The following is a 20411-nucleotide window of genomic DNA, read 5'->3' on the forward strand; positions in this document are numbered from 1 at the left end:
CATTAGCAGAGGTCGGGTGCCTGGAAAAACCACTCACAGAAAGAAGGAAGGAAGGTGGGTGGGGGTGGGGCGCAGGCCAAGGTTTGGAGGAGGGGGCGCGGGTGGCCACGCTGCCTGCCCAGCCCACTTGGCCTGGCAGCGCGCCCCAGCCAGTGCACGGCGAGGGAAGAGCGCCTGTGCAGCGGCAGAAGGTGTACTGCAACACTCAGAAATCTGGCCTTTGAGGGGCGCCAGGATCTGGAGTGGGACGGAGTGCCGGGCGTTTAGCGAGCAGCCGCGCCCAAGGGCTGCGCAGACTCGGAGGGGAGCGCCCCTGGCCGCTCCGCTGGAGTCTCGCGGTTCTCGGGCCCGGCTCGGCTATTTGCGGAGGGCTAGTGGGACTGGGGGCGTAGGGCTGGGCCGGCAGGGAGTTGAACCTCCCAGAGTTGGTGGGCGCCTGCCCACCAGCTGGCAGCGTGGAGCCCGCGCAGGGTGTCCCCGCCCAGTAGCGCCCAGGCCTCATGGCGCAGAGTGGGTCCCGGGAAACGCGAGCCAAGACCTGGGGCTGATTGTGATTGGGTAAGTCCTGATCTGGAAAGTGGGGTGGGATCACTAGAGACGCTCGATTTTGTCTTGTCATAATATTTGCAGGATGTACCGCGTTGACTGTTTTTTGCCTGCAAACCAGATTACATGTGGTCTGTGTTTATGTACATGCATTCATGGATTCTTGAGTGCTGACATCATCAGGCCTTGCCTCAAGTGAAGTTACTCATTTACTCTGAGAAGTGTTCACAGTATCTAAGATGACTTCGCCATATGTCCCGAGAACCTCAATTGCTTGCGGGACATGCTCTAAAGTAAGGTCAATGTTAGTGCTTTATATGGAAACGAGCAGCATGTTGATGGTCATGCCTGAGTGTTCTGGGACCCGTGTGCTACACAGTCCAGAAAATCTTCCTTCATTTGAGCCACTTCTGGTTACAGTGCTCATTTCAAAGAATCAGGGCTTCCTTTCAAGGTTTTTAGTCCAGGGTACCTGGAGTTTTCAAGCAGAAATACAGTTTTGTAAACTGTAGTCACTGTTTCTCATTTGAATTGGTAGAGAGCAAAGTGGGTTAATAATTACCAAAAGACAATAGAAAGTTTTAAAACGATAATCAATCTATTTCTTTGACAAATGGAACGAGTGGTTCATGCAGAGTCCAGGCTCCATGCGCTCGAAAAATAGCAAGATGTACTTCATCGGTCACAAGAAAGGGAACTATCCCCAAGTGAACAGCTGGAAGTGTGCCTGCATGAAACTTTAAATGTCCTCTTAAATTTAATACAGATTTACATGAACTTGTATGACGCTAATTTATGTCTATGTTATTTGTAAAATAAGTTTAATAGACGTTACCACATCGACATTTTTATGCAGTAGTTATAGGATCCATTCTATACATTGTGGATGCTTTCTTAGACTGACTAGAATTTAGAAGAGTTGATAATTGACAGGGAATTAAATATGTTCAACGTAATACATGAAATGATAGTATAATGCTTAGTCAGAAAATAGTGAAGTCAAAGGACCAAAAGAAGATGTTAAAAAATACAAATGGTAATTTTGTAGGTTATGTTCTAAACTCATAATGTCAGTGACTTGTGGTTCTTGAAGAGACATGCAGGTCAGGTGGTCTGTGTCCCAGGTCTGTGTCCCAGGACTAGCTCCGCCCCTAATGTCTTTGTGATCTTGGCTACCATTGAGCTTTGGGGCCCCATTTCTTCTTCTCAGTGTTTTTGGAATTACTCTGAATTCTCTGGAAAAATTTAAATGGTATTATACTGGACCCTGAAGACCAACAAGATCCACAAAATAAAGAGACTTTGAAGCAGGTAGAGGGAGGGATATATAGGAGGAAAAAGATGGGAAATAGTATGGAAATTGGTGGCATTTTAAGGCATCTGTTTTATAGTAATTTCTTTGATTACTTAAGAGCATTCCATTTCCCTGCCTGCATTTTCAAGACTTGTCCTCAATTACACTTTGAAGTGAGTGCACATGCCGATCTTGGAAGGAATGTGATATAATGTAATCATGCCTTTTGGGAAAAAAATTTTTTTTTCTTCTAAGTTGAAAATACCCTCACCCCTCTCGGAATAAGGGTAAATTTTCTGTAGGAAGAAATTATAGCTCATTGGGGGGGGGGAAAAACAAACAGCTGACTTGGATCTTATTTGTGAATTTCGTTTTCAAGTTTTATGAATAGAGGAGCAGATGAGCAGATAGGGGTAAGAAAAGTGTGAATGAGTGAAGCAGAGACCCCATGCAGTTGTCAAAGTCATACTCAGGCATTTCAGCTGCTCTAGGAAGTTGTTGTTGTTAAGTGCTGTTGAGTAGGTTCTGACTCATAGCAACCCTGTATGGGGTTTCCGAGGAGCAGCTGGTGGGTTTCAACTGCTGACACTGTGTTTTGTAGTCCAGTGGCTGCAAGGTAGATTTGAACCACACGGGTGGTGGTTCAAACTCACCAGCTGCTCCTTGAAAAGCTATACTAAGTCTCTATGAGTCGGAACCGACTGGGTGGCACTCAGCAACAGCATGAAGAGCTGTGTGTTTTTATGGTTGCTTAAAGGATACCTCTCCAGAAATGTCTTGAATTTTGGGAATATTTTATTACCTGTTTATAATATATTCTTTTTATATTAAGCATTAATGTTTAGAGTAATTATAGAGCAAAAACATGTTCTGTATTTGATTCACTAATCTAATGTTTGCTTATTCTTTCAACAAACACTGAGCATGTCATATATGTAAAGCATTGCTTTAGGTGTTATATTAGAAAGTAATTGGTTGTCAAGATGATTAAAATAAAATGTTAAAGTGCAAAAAAAAAAAAGCTATATAATATAAAAAAACAATGTTGTAGTTGTTACGTGCCACTGAATCGGTTCCAACTCATAACGATCCAGTATTGGGCTTCCGAGGAGCAGCTGATGGCTTTGAACCACCAACCTTGTGGTAAGCAGTCCACTGCTTATCCTACAGTGTCACACAAAGACTCCCCCAAAACAATGGAGCTATTATAATGGCAAAAATCCAAAACACTTATGACTCGAAATGCTGACGATTGGGTTTAGCCACTTTGGGAGACAGTCTGGCAGTTTTGTACTAAACATAGGCTTACTGCATGATTCGGCATAGTGATTATGAGTTGGGCTACTAACCTCAAAGTCAGCAAGCAGTTCGAAACTCTCAGATGTTTCACGAGAGAAAGAAGAGGTTTCTGCTTCTGTAAAGATTTGCAACCTCGGAAACCTCATCATGCATGTTTGCTATGTGTCAGACCTGACTCCACGGCTCACGACTGCCACCACGATCACATTTTGTATGATACAGTAATGGTGGGCACATGACATTATGATGAGTGTGTCTAAATCAGTTAACACATGTAGTGACCCAAAACACTAATGAATGTATAACACAATTGTGAACCCCAAAACTATGAACTTTATTAATAATACTATAACAATACTGGTTCATCAATTGTAACAAATGAACTACAGGGATGGGAGATGCTAGTGGAGAGACAGCATGCTGGGATGGGGATGGATATATGAAACCGTTCTGTACTTTCTGTGTAATTTTTCTATAAACCTAAAACAGCTCTAGAAACTAAAGCATACTGAAACAGATAAAAAGCCATGGAAAGAAGAAAGTAAAAACATGGTGGTGGCTGTTGTTGTTTGCTGTCGAGTCGGTTCCGACCCATAGCGACCCTGTATAGGGTTTTCGAGGAGCAGCTGGTGAGCTTGAACCACCGACCTTGCAGTTCAAACGGCTTTGCAGTCTGGTGCATTAACCCACAGCGCCACACCAGGACTCTGAGAAAAGCATGTAGAGCGCACTAGTCTCATAGAGAAATATTATGTTAATAATATCAGTAACCAAGATAACCCTAATTTATCTAACACTGATTATGTAGTAAGTACTATGGTGGTGGTTATGTGCCATGGAGTCTGTTCCAACTCTTAGCGACCCGAGGCCCCGCAGAATAGCTGGCAGTTTCGACTGACCTTGCAGTTCGCAGCCGGATTCGTAACCACTACGCTGCCAGAGCTCCTTAGTAAGACTATAGGCCTTTACATACTTTGTTTATATTCATTCTTACATCCAACAAAGTTGACAGTATTGTCATTGTTTGAAAGGTGTGGAAATAGAGTTTCGGAGAGAAGAAATAACTCACTCAAAGCTCACAGCCAATCATCATCAGTTCTAGAGTCTCATCTCTTTTTGCTATGTAGATATTACACAGCAACTATATTTTAGCGAGTTCGAAACTACCAGCTGTTCCGTGGGAGAAGGATGAGGCTTTCTGCCCCTGTAAAGATTTACAGCCTCGGAAACCCTGTACAAGGTTTCCGTGGTCGGAATAGACTCAACAGCGCTTAACAACAACAACATATTTTAGTGAACTCACTGTTGGCCCAGGATCGGGTAGTGTTTCGTTCTGCTGTGCATAAGGTCGCTATGAGTCGGTACCACCTTGATGATACTTAACAACAACAACTGTTGGCCCTGAATTACAAAATTATTTCCTAATCACAAACAGATTAATCATATACTAGTCATATACTGTGGAGTCCTGGTGTGGCGCTGTGGACTAATGCATCAGACTGCAAAGTCGTTTGAACTGCAAGGTCGGTGGTTCAAGCTCACCAGCTGCTCCTAGGGAACCCAATACAGGGTCGCTGTAGGTCGGAATCAACTCAATGGCACTTAACAACAACAAGTCATAGACTAGGATGGGTTTCTTTCTTTTTTTGAACTTTTTATTGTAAATTGAGTAAGAGCTTACTGAGCATATCATCAACTTTACATTAAACAAATCTTAGATTGTGTTTCATATCAATGAACACAATCCCCTCCATGTAACAAGTTATCCTGCTTCCTCCCTGTGGTTCTTATTTCCATGCTACCGTCCTTCCCAGCCCTTCTCAACTTTGCCCTTAGGTAAATATCTTTTGATTCCGAATTGTTGACCATTCCATGGTGAGTATACCTTAGTAGTGCTGTTGTTCCCCTTATATACCTGGCTACTACTTGCCTGAAAATTGGGCCAGGAGGGTAAGTTCCATTCCAGATCTGAAGGGTGGTCAAGGGCCATAGTCCTGGGTTCCTCCAGTCCCTTTTTGACCAGTAAACTCAGTCTTTTTTCTTTTTTATAACTTTCAGTTTTATTCCATATTTTCCCCATTCTGTCGGGAACGTATAATGTGATCCCTTTCAAAGAAGTTGGTGGTGGTAGCTAATCACCATCTAGTTCTTCTGGTCTCAGAGTCATGGAGACCGATGTTCACATGCTCAGTATGTTAATGTTCAAACTTCTTAACGTTCAAAGCATATCTACTTGATGTAATTTTTAGTTGATTATCTTTCTTTGTCACAAGTAGTTTTATGCTTACCTAAAACAGTTATTGTTGATCACATGTAAATTACCTATTATTGATAGTTTAAAATAATCAAATAGGGTTAACAGTAAAGAAATTTATTAGCATGAAAACTCTTCCTATATTTCTTTCTGTTAGACCATTTCTCTAACATATTTAGCCTCAAAATTGCCTATATTTACTTAACACATTTAAGTAATAAAAAGAAGGAAAATCGTATATTTCTATTATTCTTGTACAAGATACATCTAGGTAAGGCAGATATGTCTTAATAATTAACTTCTTTTTTTAAAAAATTCTTGTTTTTATGGAGTATTGTTATTAAGTGCCATCGAGTCAATTCTAACTCAGCAACACTACAGAAGGTTTCCAAAGCTTCAAATCTTCTCAAGAGCAAAAAATCTCATCCTTCTTCCACTTATAGTGTACTGTTGTTAAGTGCCATCGAGTCAGTTCTGACCCTGTATAGGGTTTACAAGGAGCAGGTGGTGAGCTTGAACCGGCGACCTTGCAGTTCAAACCAACTTTGCAGTCCAGCGCATTAACTCACAGCACCACACCAGTACTCCTACTGAGTACTATAGGTATATAATTAATTAGACACAGAGTTTATTCTCTTGTGTTAATAGTTTATAAAACTCCCATTTAGATGAAGAAATACAAGTGTTGAAAATTAGATATCATTATGCATTCTGATTGAAAGCAAAAGCAAACCTTTTTTTTTTTAATTTCAAGACAGTGTGATGTCTTTCTTAGAAACACTTGAAGTTTAATTTATTTTTTCTAATATGTTACCTTTTTATAAATTAATACATGTTTTGTTCTTTTAGAAAATGTATCTCTTAAAGTAGAAACTGTTTACTGTTAGACATTAGGAAGGTGTTACACAGCTAACAGGAGTATTATAAGAGGTTCATTGAAAGGACATTTTAATGATTAACACTAACTGATGAGACTAGCCAGGTTTATCATTTATTTTAATTTAGAGATTTCTTCTTAGTTATCCATTACTTTTAATATGTTAAAATTCTCTAAAGCTTCAGAGACACACCAAACAATACAAACTAAAGTGTGTTTGTTTGATATTCGTGTGGCTTCAGTCATTTCTAAACACATTGCATGTGTTTAGTAATTCATAGGAATTTGATTTATTTCAGAATTCATATGAGACTAAATAATTTTTTAACAGGAGAATTGTTTGAGTTTAGTAATAACAAAGTACAAGGGGTGCCTGGTTACAGGACAAGTGGGAGCCAAAATCCTGCTTGTATTTTACTAGCCAAGCCTCATGCCTTGGAGGGAAGCCATGTCTATCTAGTGTTTTGCACAACTTTCCCTTCTCTGACTAAATTGTACACCATTTTACAAAAATTCTTTCATGCTTTGCTATCAGTTACATGAAGGTGCATGTAAGTTCATGACAACCTTGGTTTAAGAAAAATAGAGATGACAAGATCATAAGGTAAGGTTCAGTTTCTTGATTATAAAGGTGTTGTGTGTGTGTGGTACCAGTGCACTACATGTTCACAATACATGTGTGTGGAAGGTGGTGTATGTGTGCTTTGTGTATGTGATGTGTGTGTGTCTGTATATTGTGTGTGTGTGTCCACTTAGGGTGACATGAGAGGAGAAGAGGAGCAACTTATACAAAAGGAAAATTTTAAAAGCATTAATGAATAAAATGATATCATTAGATTAGAGAGACTCTTCATATGTCATGTTATTTTATTTTTCAGAAAAGGACTGTCGAGAGGGTCCGGAAAACACAGTTTTACTGTTAAAAACAAGGAACATTTACCTATACATTTTACAAGAAATGTACAGAAAGCCATTGATAAATATACCTGGTAAGAATTAATCTGTTTAATAATTATGATTACAAAATTTCAAAAATACTCATAACGAATATAGAGGAAGACTTGGGGGTACAGTATTTAAAGCACTCTCCTGCTAACTAAAAGTTCATCCATTCAAACCCATCAACCTCTCTTGGGGAGGAAGATGCTACAGTCTGCTTCAGTAAAGAGATCATCTGTGGAAACTGTATCGGGCAGTTCTACTCTGTTCTGTAGGGTCCATATGGGTTGTAATCAAGTCTACAGCAGTGGGTAATATGGGAAGTACAATTAGTGATTGGCCATGAATTTCTAAAATTGAAAAATAATTTTATACTTAGTCTATTGGAAAGGATGCTTATAAATATTTATAAATTAGTGTACTGTGAAACTGACAGATGCATTTAAAAAAAGAAAGTAAACAGACTCAGAAAAGTAAGTTTCTAACCATATTGACACTTCCCAGTCAGTGTTACTCTTGTGCACATCTGTTTTTTCTGCAGTGAATCCGTGTCATCGTTTTCATCGAGCGGAACCGCCACCCCCACCGTGGCACACAACTCTTGGTCTGGGACCCAGAGTTCCACCACTGGCTTATCTACCGAAAGAAGCTCGGTTTACTCTTGGAGAGATGATGTATGTCCAGAAGGTTTTGGATAATCCCATGATTACAGCTTTTAATGAAGAATTGCATTCTTAATTTTTAAAATATTTTTAATAATCAGAAAAACAATATATTTTTATTGTTGAAAAATTTTAAAGGAAGAATATGTAAAAGGGAAAACATTTCTCATGTGGTAGGAATGACTTCTTTTCAACAGTTAAAGTAGCTGAGGATTGGAAGAGTAGAAATCTGAGCACTGATGTATCTGTTTGCAAAGCCAACATTCTGTTTACCATGCCAATGTTGTTATTGTTGTTAAGTATCATCAATTCGGTTCCGACTCATAGCATCCTTGTGCAGGGGTTCCAAGAAGTGGCTGCTGAGTTTGAACTGCCAACCTTGTGGTTCAAACGGACCTTTCGGTACAGTGCTTATCCTATAGCACCACATCAGAATGCTTCTTCCTATAAAAGTGTCTACTTAAATGTCTAAGTGTCATTGATTGTGAAGCCCATATTTCTACAATTTTGAGTCTTGTGGCTAAATATACTTTTCTGTTTTTAGGAGTTTGACAAAGGCAATGCACAGAAAGTGCAGCAGTTATTCTGGGAGGTTGAGGAAATGTTATTTGAAGGGAAAGTAAGCGCTCAGACACAGAATCTACTGGTGGAATGCAGTGAGTGGGCCAGAAGATCCCTCCACCTGAGGTAGGGAAATGATTAATAGGAATTCTCTGAAATGCATTTTGAACCATTCTCTGCTAATTTGGATTTATAATACATACATTTTGACTGAACTGAAAGCACCTGCCCAGTCAAAATATGCGTTTACAATAACTTTTACTGAGAAATCACATCCATTGTTATGGTGTTAGTTACCAAAACGTTGAAATATTCAAGACGTAAATCTATCATCATCCAAATGGCACTCCATATATAATGAATGCAAGAATGATAGAACGAATTCTTCACCTTACATTCACTCTAGCATGTAAGTGAATGCAAAGTGAAGAATTAATTCTTTCATTAATCAAGCACACATCAAGCAATGTGTTTCAGACTTCAGCAATAACAATTTGGGGCAGAATAATTGGATACGTAAGTCTTACATTCCTCATGTAGGGAGAATAATTTATGATCCTTGTGTAGGGAGATTCAACTTTTTTGCTACTAAAAATGGAGAACATAGATTTGGTATGAAGGGAAGGTTTTCTTCCTTCAGTGCCTTAAGCCAAACCTACTTAGGAGGAAATCCATCTCAGCTCTCTGAAGGTTCTCTGCTTCTATTTGGGTGGATGAATCCAAACACAAACAAATGTGGATTGGTTTTCTAGTTGGTTACTTCAACTACTTAACTGTTAATATTTTGAAGTGGATTTTTCTTGTTGCTTTCTTTTTAATCCTGCCATGAATTCCCTACTTTAAAGAATATAGCATGTTCCAAAGTTGTTCACTTGATAGTATTTGTGGATGCTTACTCTTCTAGGGACGGCGAACTTGCCAAAATGCCTGGAGCTACACCTGTCCCTGTTAGTGCTGTCTTACACAGTTAAGTTAAAAATGAAGGGATGAGAGTGGGCAAATATCACAAGGTACATAAGACCAATGTATATACGAATAACCTTTTCTTCATTATGAATAATATTTGCTAACATTTGTAGAGAGGTCAGACATGGACATACATTAACTTTAAATATGTCTTACCAAGTAACTGTTATTATTCCATTTTGCAGACAGAAACAAAATGAAAATAGTGACCTAGTGAAGCAAGGGATTTTGCTTAGAGCCAGTCAGTATTAGGAACAATGTGGGCACCAGGCGTGTCCCCCTCTTAGAACTATTTAAAGTTTTTGATTTATTTTTCTAATTTGTCACCTTTCTTTGTGATCCCATATGCTTCTCATGACCCAGTACCCACCTTTTCACTTCACCCACACGTTATCAGAATCTTCATTTTATCCTGCTGTTAAAATCTTGAAACATCTTTCCACTTTTCCAGTCAAAAAAGTGAGTTTTCTATTTTTTGTCCTGCAGAGTATTAGGAAGACAGCTCATCTTGCCAACTGATGAAGGCTTCCAGCATTTTCAGGGCAGAGTATCCAGTTCTGTAGACCACAAACCCTCACGCGAGGCCTGTGAACGCAACAGCAACAGAGAGTATGTCTGCATAAAATACTTGTGAATAGTGTTTTTAGCTGTATTTAGTTATGATTTCTCATTTTTGTCTTATCCATGAGCCTTGTCTCCACCTATTTGGACATTTAGATTTGAATGAGGAGCAGTTACAGAGCATTTTGATCATAAGCTACTTCTAATTTGAAATTTTTCATATAAATAATACATATGAATGTACACAGTGCATACATAATGAAAAGCAAAACAAAACGCATTGCTGTCCAGTCAGTTCTAACTCGTAGAGACTCTATAGGACAGAGTAGAACTGCCCCATAGGGTTTCCAAGGCTGTAATTTTTACGAAACATCTTTCTCCATCAAAATGTGTTCAAACTTCTGACCTTTTGGTTAGCAGTTGACCACTTAACCATAAAATACACACACGATACAATACACACATATATGTATATATAGCCTCCTGCTATGGCACTGTGGGATCAGTAATGGACTGTGAACCACAAAGTCAGAAGTTCAAACCCACCAGCTACTCCTCAGAAACCCTATACAGGGTCACTATGAGTTGGAATTGATTTGACCGCACTTAGAAACAACATATATATAAATATATTTATTGACGTATATGTGTATATATTTACATGCAAAGAAGCTAACTTTGACTTCCATTCCAAAGTTAGCTACAAGCAGAAACTTGCTTGTGATGAATCCTCAGCCTCAAAGCAGTAGTGGAAAAATAAATAAGGGTCACTCCTGCTTTCTTTTGCTCTCTAACAGATTTTGATAAATCTCTCTTACTTTCATATTTGTTCCCTGATGTCCATCATGGAAGAGGATACAAGCTCATAGAATTTTAAGCCCTTAAGAAGTTTAGTGACACCTATGTCAAAATGTTGTTCTTAAGGATATAAGCTTTGTCCAGTGTACTATTTAATTTTTAATTAGGAATTCTGTAATGTTTGGAGAATTTAAAGATCAACCATGATCTTGATGGTCATTGGGAAGTTGTACAGCCTCCCACGTATAATCTGCTTCTCCCCATAGGCTGTGCATCTCCGGCTCTCACATTGTCCCAGCCACATTCTCATCACCTGCCCTGCTGGGGGCTGAGTGTGCAGGGAGCACTGGCCTGAGGACGTATTCACTTCTGGAAGAAGAGATTTACGATGTAGACGGAAAGATTGAAGAATATTTCGCTTTTGACGGAAAAGAAGAGTAAATAGATTTTGATTTGGTAGTAACTTACTAATGTTGTTGTTGTTAAGTGCTGTCGAGTCGATTCTGACCCATAGCAACCCTGTATAGGGTTTCCGAGGAGCAGCTGGTGAGCTTGAACTGCCGACCTTGCAGTTCAAATGGCTTTGCAGTCTGGCACGTTAAGACTTACTAATAGAAATGTCATATTCTTTGATTCGGAATTTATTTTTATTACATGCTCCTTGAGTGTATTATGTATTATTATTATTATTATTTTTTACGTATAGGAAAGTCTTTCCATTCCTTTGAGTACAATGTGCTCCCACATGTTTTCAGACTACCCGCAGGAAGTATATATTCTAAAACAGTGCTTCTTTCCCTTCTTCATAAAATGACACAAACAGAATGAGCGTATGTGATCACTATGGACGTTAATACAAGTGGGTCTCTCGTGCTCAGGGGCTCTGCCTGACCAAAGGGCACAGGGCACAGGGTCTCCACTGCTAAATGCGTATTTAGTTATAAACAGAAGCTCTGTTGACACGTCTTTGAAAATTAGTATATTAAAAATAATTAACAATTTTTTAACTTAAACAAGAATGCCATATATTTACATAGACATATAAATATGTATACATATGGAGTCCTGTTGTGGTGCTGTGGATTAATGCACTGGATTTCAAGATTAGCTTAAACCACAAGGTCAGTGCTACAAGCTCACCAGCCCCTTCTTGGAAACCTTATACAGGGTTGTCATGGGTTGGAACCTGCTTGAGGGCACTTAAAATAAACAACAGCATATATGTGTGTTCATGCATGCATGTTAGATAGCTAGATTGATGGTGTGGCTGTTGTGTGTCATTGAGTTGGCTCTGAGCCATAGTGACCTTGTATAAGATTTTCAAGGCTGCAAATCTTTACGGGAACAGAAAGCCTCATTTATGCTCCTGTGCAGTGGCTGGTAGATTTGAACTGCAGCCAACGTGTAAACTACCACACAACCAGGGCTCCTAGATTGATAGACAGCATTATTTTAACAATGACCAGTGATGTTTTAGTAATTTTCATGGGTCTTGATCCTTAGTGACAATGGATGTCTTGAGCAAAAAAATATTCAACGTGTTAGAAAGTGGCACAAACACGGACTTCCTCCCATTTCCCCTCATGACTGTATCAAAGATGCGGTGGCTGCAGAGGTGTTTGATCACGTCTGGCGAAATGTGGTAGAGCTAATGGAAGAGCTGGTCAGAAATCACTGGGAAACTACAATCACAGGTACTTATGTGTAGAATTTTGTATAATAAAACGACAGAAATAGACCCTTTTTATCAGCTTTGTGTCATCTTGTCTTGGCTTTACCCAGGACTTGATTGAAATGATAAAGGAAGTAGTTTTTCTGATTTAAAATTCACAAAGTGATCTTTAATCACTTCGAAGGAACATTATTGCTTTTTTGAATTAGAAAAAAATTCATATTCACTCTGGAAAAATATAAAAACCTATAAATCACTTCCCTCTTCTAGATATAATCATGTGAACATATCTCATAAGGTTCTAAATATATAGTTTAGCATGATTGTTAAGTTGTATATATCACTTTATAACCTACTCTCCTTGTTAAATAATGTAACATTTATTAAATAAATGTCTTTAAATAAGATCTTTAAAAATAGCTAAATAGTGTAGGAGCTTATTGCATTTTACCTAAGGAGTCCTGGTATGGACTGCAAGGCCAGTTTGAGCCATAAGTCAACAGTTCAAGCTCACCAGCAGTTCCTCAGAAACCTTATACAGAATTGCTGTGAGTTGGAAGTGACTTGATAACACTTAACAACAACAATCCCTATAATGAGGCATTCGTTTTTAATTGTTCTTGATAACCAATATTGTTATGAATAATACAAGCACTTTACTTACAGAATAAAATACACGCATAACTGATTTGAAAATCACTACATTTAAACGATAGTGTATTCTCTGTTCTTGTTGTTAAGTGCCTTCCAGTTGGTTCTGACTCGTAGCAACCCTGTATAGGGTTTCCAAGCTGGTAGGTTTGAACTGCCAAACTCATGGGTAGCAGTCTAATGCTTATCCTACAATACTACACCAGGGCTCAATTAAACAACTTGAAATTGAACAGAAACAAATCATACACGTATCAGTGGTGGATGTTAACACCTACTAATACATAAGGAAGGGATGGGGAACCTTTTCTCTGCCAAAATGAATAACAGCATTCATGGGCCATACAAAATTATCAACTTAAAAATTAGCCTGCAATATTTGATCAAACATTGAATTAACCCACAGGACTTCACAATACCAACAACAAACATGATGACTAGAATTCAGTTGCCTTGGGAGGACCAAAGCAACTTATTATGCAAGCATTATACAGCTCACCCACCACTCGTTTTTCCATTTGTGTACTGTGGTAGCTTGCATGTTACTGTGATTCTGGAAGCTGTGCCATGGGTATGTTAAATACCAGCAGGGTCACCAATGGTGGACCAGTTTCAGCTAAGCTTCCAGAGGAAGGCAGACTAGAAAGAAGGAAGGACGGACTACTTCTGAATATTTAGTTACTGAAAACCTTGTAGCACCAGATTATTGATTATTGAGACATGAGGAATATCACCAGAATATTGTCAGATATAGTGACAGAAGATGGGACCTCTCAGGTCGGAAGGCACTCAAAATATGACTGGGGAAGAGCTGCCTCCTCAAAGTAGAGTTGACCATGATGACACAAATGGAGTAAAGCCTTCGAGACCTTCATTTTCTGATGGGGTACAACTTAAAATGAAGACAAACAGTTGTAAACAGAATGATTATTATAATCAGAATATGGAATGTACAAAGTATGAACCTAGGAAAATTAGAAATTGTTGAAAATGAAATGGAATGCATAAACATCTATATCCTAGGCAGTAGTGAGCTGAAATGGACTGGTATTGGCCATTTTGAATCTGACAATCACGTGGTTTACTATGCTGGGAATGACAAAGAGGAATGGCGTCATATTCATCATCAAAAAAAGAACATATCCAGATTTATCTTCAAGTACAACGCTGTCTTGTAATCAGATAATATCAAATGAAGACCACCTAATATCACTATTATTCAAATTTACACCCCAACCACTAAAGCTAGTGATGACGAAATTGAAGAATTCTACCAACTTCTTCAGTCTGAAAATGATCAAACGTGTAATCAGGATGTATTGATAGTTACTGGTGATGTAAAAGTTGGGAGCAAAGAGGAAGGATCAGTAGTTGGAAAATATGACTTTGGTGATAAAAACAATGCTGGAGATTATATGATAGAATTTTATGAGACCAATGACTTCTTTATGGCAAATATGTTTTTAAAACAACATGAAAGATGACTAAACACATGGAATGCACCAGATGAAATACACAGAAATCAAACTGACTACATCTGTGGGTACAGACAGTGAAAAAGCTTCATATCATCAGCCAAGGGCAGATTGTGGAACAGATTATCAGTTGCTCATATGCAAGTGCAGACTGAAGCTGAAGGAAATTAAAACAAGTCCATGAGAGCCAAAATATGACCTTGAATATAACTCACCTGAATTTAGAGATCATGTGAAGGCAGATTTCATTCATTACACACTGGAGAGTGAAGACCATATCATTGTGATATGACATCAAGATCATTTTACAGGGAAAAAGCAGGAGGTCATTAGGAAGATAAGAAAGTAGGAAAAGACCAAAATTGATGTTGCAAGAGACTCTGAAACTTGCTTTCCAGCATACAGGTGCTAAAGCAAATGAAAGAAATGAGGAGGTAAAAGAGCTGAATAGAAAATTTCAAAGGACAACTCTAAAAGACAAAGTCAAATTTTATAATGAAATGTGCAAAGACCTGTAGTTAGAAAACCAAAAGGGAAGAACATGCTCAGCTTTTCTCAAGCTGAAGGAAGTGAAGAAAAAATTTAAGCTTCTACTTACAATTTTGAAGGATTCTATGGGCATAATATTGAATGATATAGAAAGCATCAAAAGAAAGATGGAAGAAATACTGTACCAAATGGAAATTGTCAATGTTCAACCATCTCAGGAGGTATCATTGATCAAGAGCCAATGAAATCCAAGGTGCATTGAAGGCATTGACAAAGAACAAAGCAGAGAACACCAGAAAGATGTTTACCTGTGCTTTATTGACTGCACAAAGACTTTCAGTTGTGTGGATCATGACAAGCTATGGACGACATTATGGAGAATGAGTATTCCAGAACACTTGATTATGCTGCTGAGGAACCTGTACAACAAGAGGCAGTTGTTCGAATAGTACTAGGGGATACTGAATGATTTAAAATTGAGACAGGTATGCGACAGGGTTGTATTCTTTCACCATACTCCTTCTGTATGCTGAGCACATAATAATGTGGAGAAACTGGATTATACGAAGAAGGATATGGCATCATTAACAAGCTGCAATATGCAGATGATACAATGCTTGCTGAAAGTAAAAAAGACTTAAAATACTTACTGATAAAAATCAAAGACCAGAGCCTTTTGTCTGGGTTGCAACTCAATGTAAAGAAAACAAAAATCCTCACCACTGGACCAATAAACAATATCCATATCAATAGAGAAAAGATTGAAGTTATCAAACACTTGATTTTGCTTGGATCAACCATCCACACTCATGGAAACAGCAGTCAAGAAATTAAATGACGTATTGCATTAGGCAAATCTGCTGCACAAGACATCTTTAAAGTGTTGAAGAGCAAAGATGTCAGTTTGAGAACTAAGGTACACCTGACTCAAGCCATGGTATTTTCAATAAACACATATACATGTGAACATTGGGCACTGAATTAGGAAGACTGTAGAAGAATTGATGTATTTGAGTTATGGTGTTGGAGGAGAATATTAAAAGTACCATGGACTAAAAGAACAAGCCAGTCTGTGTTTAAAGAAGTACAGCCAGAATTCTCCTTGGAACCCAATATGGCCAGACCTTACCTCTTAAGACTTAGGTTATATTGTCAGAAGGGACCAATCCCTGGAGAAGGACTTTATGCTTGATATAGTAGAGGTTTGGAGAAAAAGAGGAAGACCCTCAGCTAGATGGATTGTCACAGTGGCAGCAGCGATGGACTCAAACTTAATGATTATGAGGTTGGAATATGTCTGGACAGTGTTTTGTTCTGTTATGCACAGGGTCACTCTGAGTTGGCACCAACTCAATTGCACCTAACAACAGCATTCAGCTTATGGGCCAGACATTGCCTAATCTTGACATAAGGTAATAATCATGTTTAATTTAAATGTTATTGCTTTTCCAACCCCAAATTCTTGCTTGATTTTTCAGAAAATACCAAGAATCTTCATTGCCTCTGAATATAATTGCTGGTTTTATATATAACTTCTGAACCAACACCAGGGCACTTAATCTTAACACAACTGAAAAGTTAGGAATTCTGTCTTCTGAGGTCATTATTCAGGGAAATAACAGATAGGCAAATAAAATAAAGATTACTCATGAGTTCCACTTTAAAAATGTATCTATATGAGACTGAAAGATTAGCAATTATTTTAAGGCAAAGATGAGAAGACAAGGAGGATAGGGAAACCAGACTACTGGAAGTGAAGCAACCAGAACGCAATTAATGCTAATGTTGACACATTGTAAAAAATGTGCCTGTCACTGAGCAACTTGTATAGAAATTGTCAAGTGAGAACCTAATTTGTGTAAACATTCACCAAAAACACAGTGAATATATATTTTTTAAAAGATCATTCCCTTATATGCATGTGGAAAAACACATCTGTCTTTTGCATTGTGGATGGTAACTGAATAACAAATACTCTCCTTGAACAGTGAAAGTTGAGTAGATAAATTAGATGTATAACATGTTTATTAAATGTTTAATTCATATCTATTTTTATGCTTTCATGAAGGAAAAAAACAGAAAGCAAAATCAAAAGGACCTGAAAATAAATCTCAACACATGCTCATTTCTCGTTTTAACACTGATACATCAAGTGTTCCCCCATCCAGAAGTTCTGAAACTCGAAGTATATCCCTGGCTTCTCATCTTATTTCACCCCAGGTAGATGCTTTTTCACTTGTTTCTCTCTTTCTCTCACTCTATATTCCTTGTCTCAGTTATAAGAAGAATTGTTCTATTATGTTCTATTATAGGTGGGTCTGTTTGCTAAATAGACCAAAATTTAACATGATGATTTCATGAAGTCTAAAACAATCACTACATTCTTTAAAAGAACAGGAACTCTCAGATTTGAGATTCTCCACCTGTGTAGCATTTACTCATCATTTTTGGAAAGAAAAAAATTATTTCCCCCTAGTTAATTCCAATTTGAAGATAATAAATGCTTTACTTTCCTTCCACCAAACTAATAATCAGCCAATGTGTGTGTATGCTGTTGTCATTAAGCTCTGTTGAGTTGGTTCCAACTTACAGAGACACTGAATAGCGTTTTTGAGGAGCAGCTGGTGAGTTTGAACTGCTGACCTTGCGGTTAGCAGTCCAGTGATTAACCTACAGCGCCACATTTCTTTTGTTGTTGCTGTATGCCATGTAGTCCTTTCCAACTTTCTAGTGACCCTATATTTCCCTGTATAGGGTTTCCAAGAGTGGCTGGTGGATTTGAATTTCCCTCCTGTGGTGAGCATTCCAGTACTTATCCTACAGTGCCACACCAGGCCTCAAGCTTCTATTGTTGTTGTTGTTAAGTGCTGTTGAGTCAATTCTGACCCATAGCGACCCTGTATAGAGTTTCCAAGGAGCAGCTGGTGAGCTTGAACCACCAACCTCGCAGTTCAAATGGCTTTGCAGTCTGGTGCATTAACCCACAGCACTACACCAGGACTCCAGGACAAGTTTCTATTAACTATACTGAATTGGTACTTTGTGGAAGTACATAGTCCCTGATATAGTAAAGCAAAAAACATAATAACATAATGTAATGCATTCTGTGAGAAACATGCAAAAAAAAGCATTAAAAAGGGATAATTAGTTTTAACTTTTTTTCTAAGATGGGAGATAAAGTATGAGCAGAAATGTTATGAAATGAGTAGATATCCCACAGGTGAGAGAAGTCCAGGTGGATCATTTCAGGCTAAGCAAAGACATGGAGGAAGGAAAGATGGTAAATAGTGACTGGCTTGAGGAGTTTAAGGGTAGGACACGGAACAACAGAGCCCCAGTGACAAAAGCAGAGAATTTGAAATCAAGAGGGTTACAAGGAATACTATTTTGGGAATGTTGTATGACTTTTCTAAAATTTAGGTTTCATATATCAAAGAAAGATACTAATACTTAGTCCAAACAATTGCAGTGAGGATAAAATCATATAAATATATGAAAGCTCCTCACAGAGAATCTGGCATTTAATAGGCATTCAGTAAACTTTTCTGGAATCTCAATGATGTTCAGAGATCTTTAAGAAGCTGGGGTTTGACAGGGTGAGCTTCAGTGGTGCTCAGGAGATTGGACTTCTTGTTTTGCATAAACCATCTTATGTAGGGGAATAGAGAAAAAGAATTAGATAGGGTTCCTAGTCTTGAGATGCATACAATCTAGTTGGAGGAACAAGACTAGAGGGGCAAGCAATATCAAACAATGTACGTTAATGTGTATACATACACACACACATACACAACCACAAGAAGAATCAGTGTAGCAAAGTAAGTAAGAGATCCATATTGTGGATTTTGGAGGCTGACATAACGATTCATTAATTCCATGTCTTAAGCCAGGTTTTCTAGAGAAGCAAAACCAGTGAAACATATATATGAAGGTAAGTTTATTATTTTGCAATTGTAGAGTCTTAGGTCCCCAGCAGAAGAGAGAGAGAGAGAGTCCCTTTTATGTGTCCATTATATTGGGAGCAGACCTTTAATTGATTGGCTGCTGCATAGCTGCTCATTATAGGGTTAAATATGCCTGCATTATGTTTCATCACCATGGGAATAAGCACATCCCAACTACTAAACCTCTGGAAATCCAGGCCTAGTTGAGTTGACACAGAGCCCTAACCATTACAGTCCATGATCTTGAATCAATACCTATCTGTCTCAAAATCTTAGTTTCATCATCTGTAGCATCTATGAAGTAGGAAACTCACAGAGAATTAAAGATAAGTGTTGAGTATAGTATGTGGCATCTAATAGATGTAGCTTTTATTATAATCAAATACTACTTAAATTATTAGAATATACTATAGTTTAATGTGCTTCAGATCATAAGTGCTAGAGGATTGAAAGAAAAATAGTGTATCCTAAATAGGATAAGCCATGAACTAAATGCTAAAAGCTAGGTAATGCTTGTCCAACTGAAGAAGAAAAGAGAGGCAATTTAGAGCAAAGAAAAGAACATACATCTAGTTTAAGACCAAATCGTCAGAATATCTTCATGAGATAAAAAAGACACAGGCCTTATTAAGGTGTGTGTTTGGGTAAACCATGGGAATACAGACTTGTTTCACTCTTTTATACTAAACCTTTACAATAAGTCATCTTCCCTTGTGCTAGTAAAAAGAAACTTTTTGGAATCACATTTTTGGGTCTCATTAAGTTTTTTTGACAGGTTAGTTGCAGTATTTTCCACTTTCTTTAATATGCAGTATAAGTTTCTTAAAAATAAACTACTGATGAACCTTTACATATCAACAAAATAAGTCCATCAGAGAAATATGGATATTTTACAGAAGCTAAAGTTTCTGTAGCTACTTTATTGGTTTTTAGCTACTTCATTTGGATAAATGTTATAAGAAAATGAATATGCATCAAAGTTAAAAGTGTAGGTAAAATTACAGTAGAGCCTATTTTTAAACAGGCAAAGTTTTCTAATGGTATTTACAATAGGTCTTAGTTTTTTCCTGAACCATTTCTTTCTTCCTACGCTCAACACAAGGATGAAATGTGATGTATGGGTGTTCCATCTGTTCATGAAGTAGACTAGACTTCTTGTTTCAGAAATCCTCTTCATCTGAGTAGCTCCCAGTTGTCCGTCTTCTAGTTGGGTTTAGGAACTCAGAGCATGAGAGAAGAACACATCCTTATTATAAACTCCACTGCACCCTTCCCTGTCAGGTCACAGTGGGTTGGTGCCATTTCTCTCCGTGTAACTACCATCTTCAGGTTCCAGGACCCTCTTCTGACGATTGCCGCTTCAGGCCTAGGCATGATAATGGGTCTCCACTATGACAAACATTTGGAAATTAGGTTACTTCTT

The 20411-nt window shown here is 38.1% G+C and overlaps 1 protein-coding gene across 1 annotated transcript in view; it reads left to right on the forward strand.

The window, feature by feature from the left end:
- The first annotated feature begins 547 nt into the window (after nt 1-547).
- FAM149A (family with sequence similarity 149, member A) overlaps nt 548-20411 on the forward strand; it is a 39684-nt gene continuing 19820 nt past the window's right edge. Inside the window, exons 1-8 of the mRNA XM_006834453.1 lie at nt 548-558; nt 7149-7259; nt 7751-7883; nt 8416-8558; nt 9885-10007; nt 11024-11194; nt 12261-12451; nt 17113-17264. Coding sequence (XP_006834516.1) covers nt 8473-8558; nt 9885-10007; nt 11024-11194; nt 12261-12451; nt 17113-17264 — 723 coding nt within the window. The 5' untranslated portion in view covers nt 548-558; nt 7149-7259; nt 7751-7883; nt 8416-8472. The remainder of the gene's footprint in view (nt 559-7148; nt 7260-7750; nt 7884-8415; nt 8559-9884; nt 10008-11023; nt 11195-12260; nt 12452-17112; nt 17265-20411) is intronic.

The sequence above is a fragment of the Chrysochloris asiatica genome, unplaced genomic scaffold (genome assembly GCF_000296735.1).
Source record: "Chrysochloris asiatica unplaced genomic scaffold, ChrAsi1.0 scaffold00011, whole genome shotgun sequence".
Classification (NCBI taxonomy): domain Eukaryota; kingdom Metazoa; phylum Chordata; class Mammalia; order Afrosoricida; family Chrysochloridae; genus Chrysochloris; species Chrysochloris asiatica.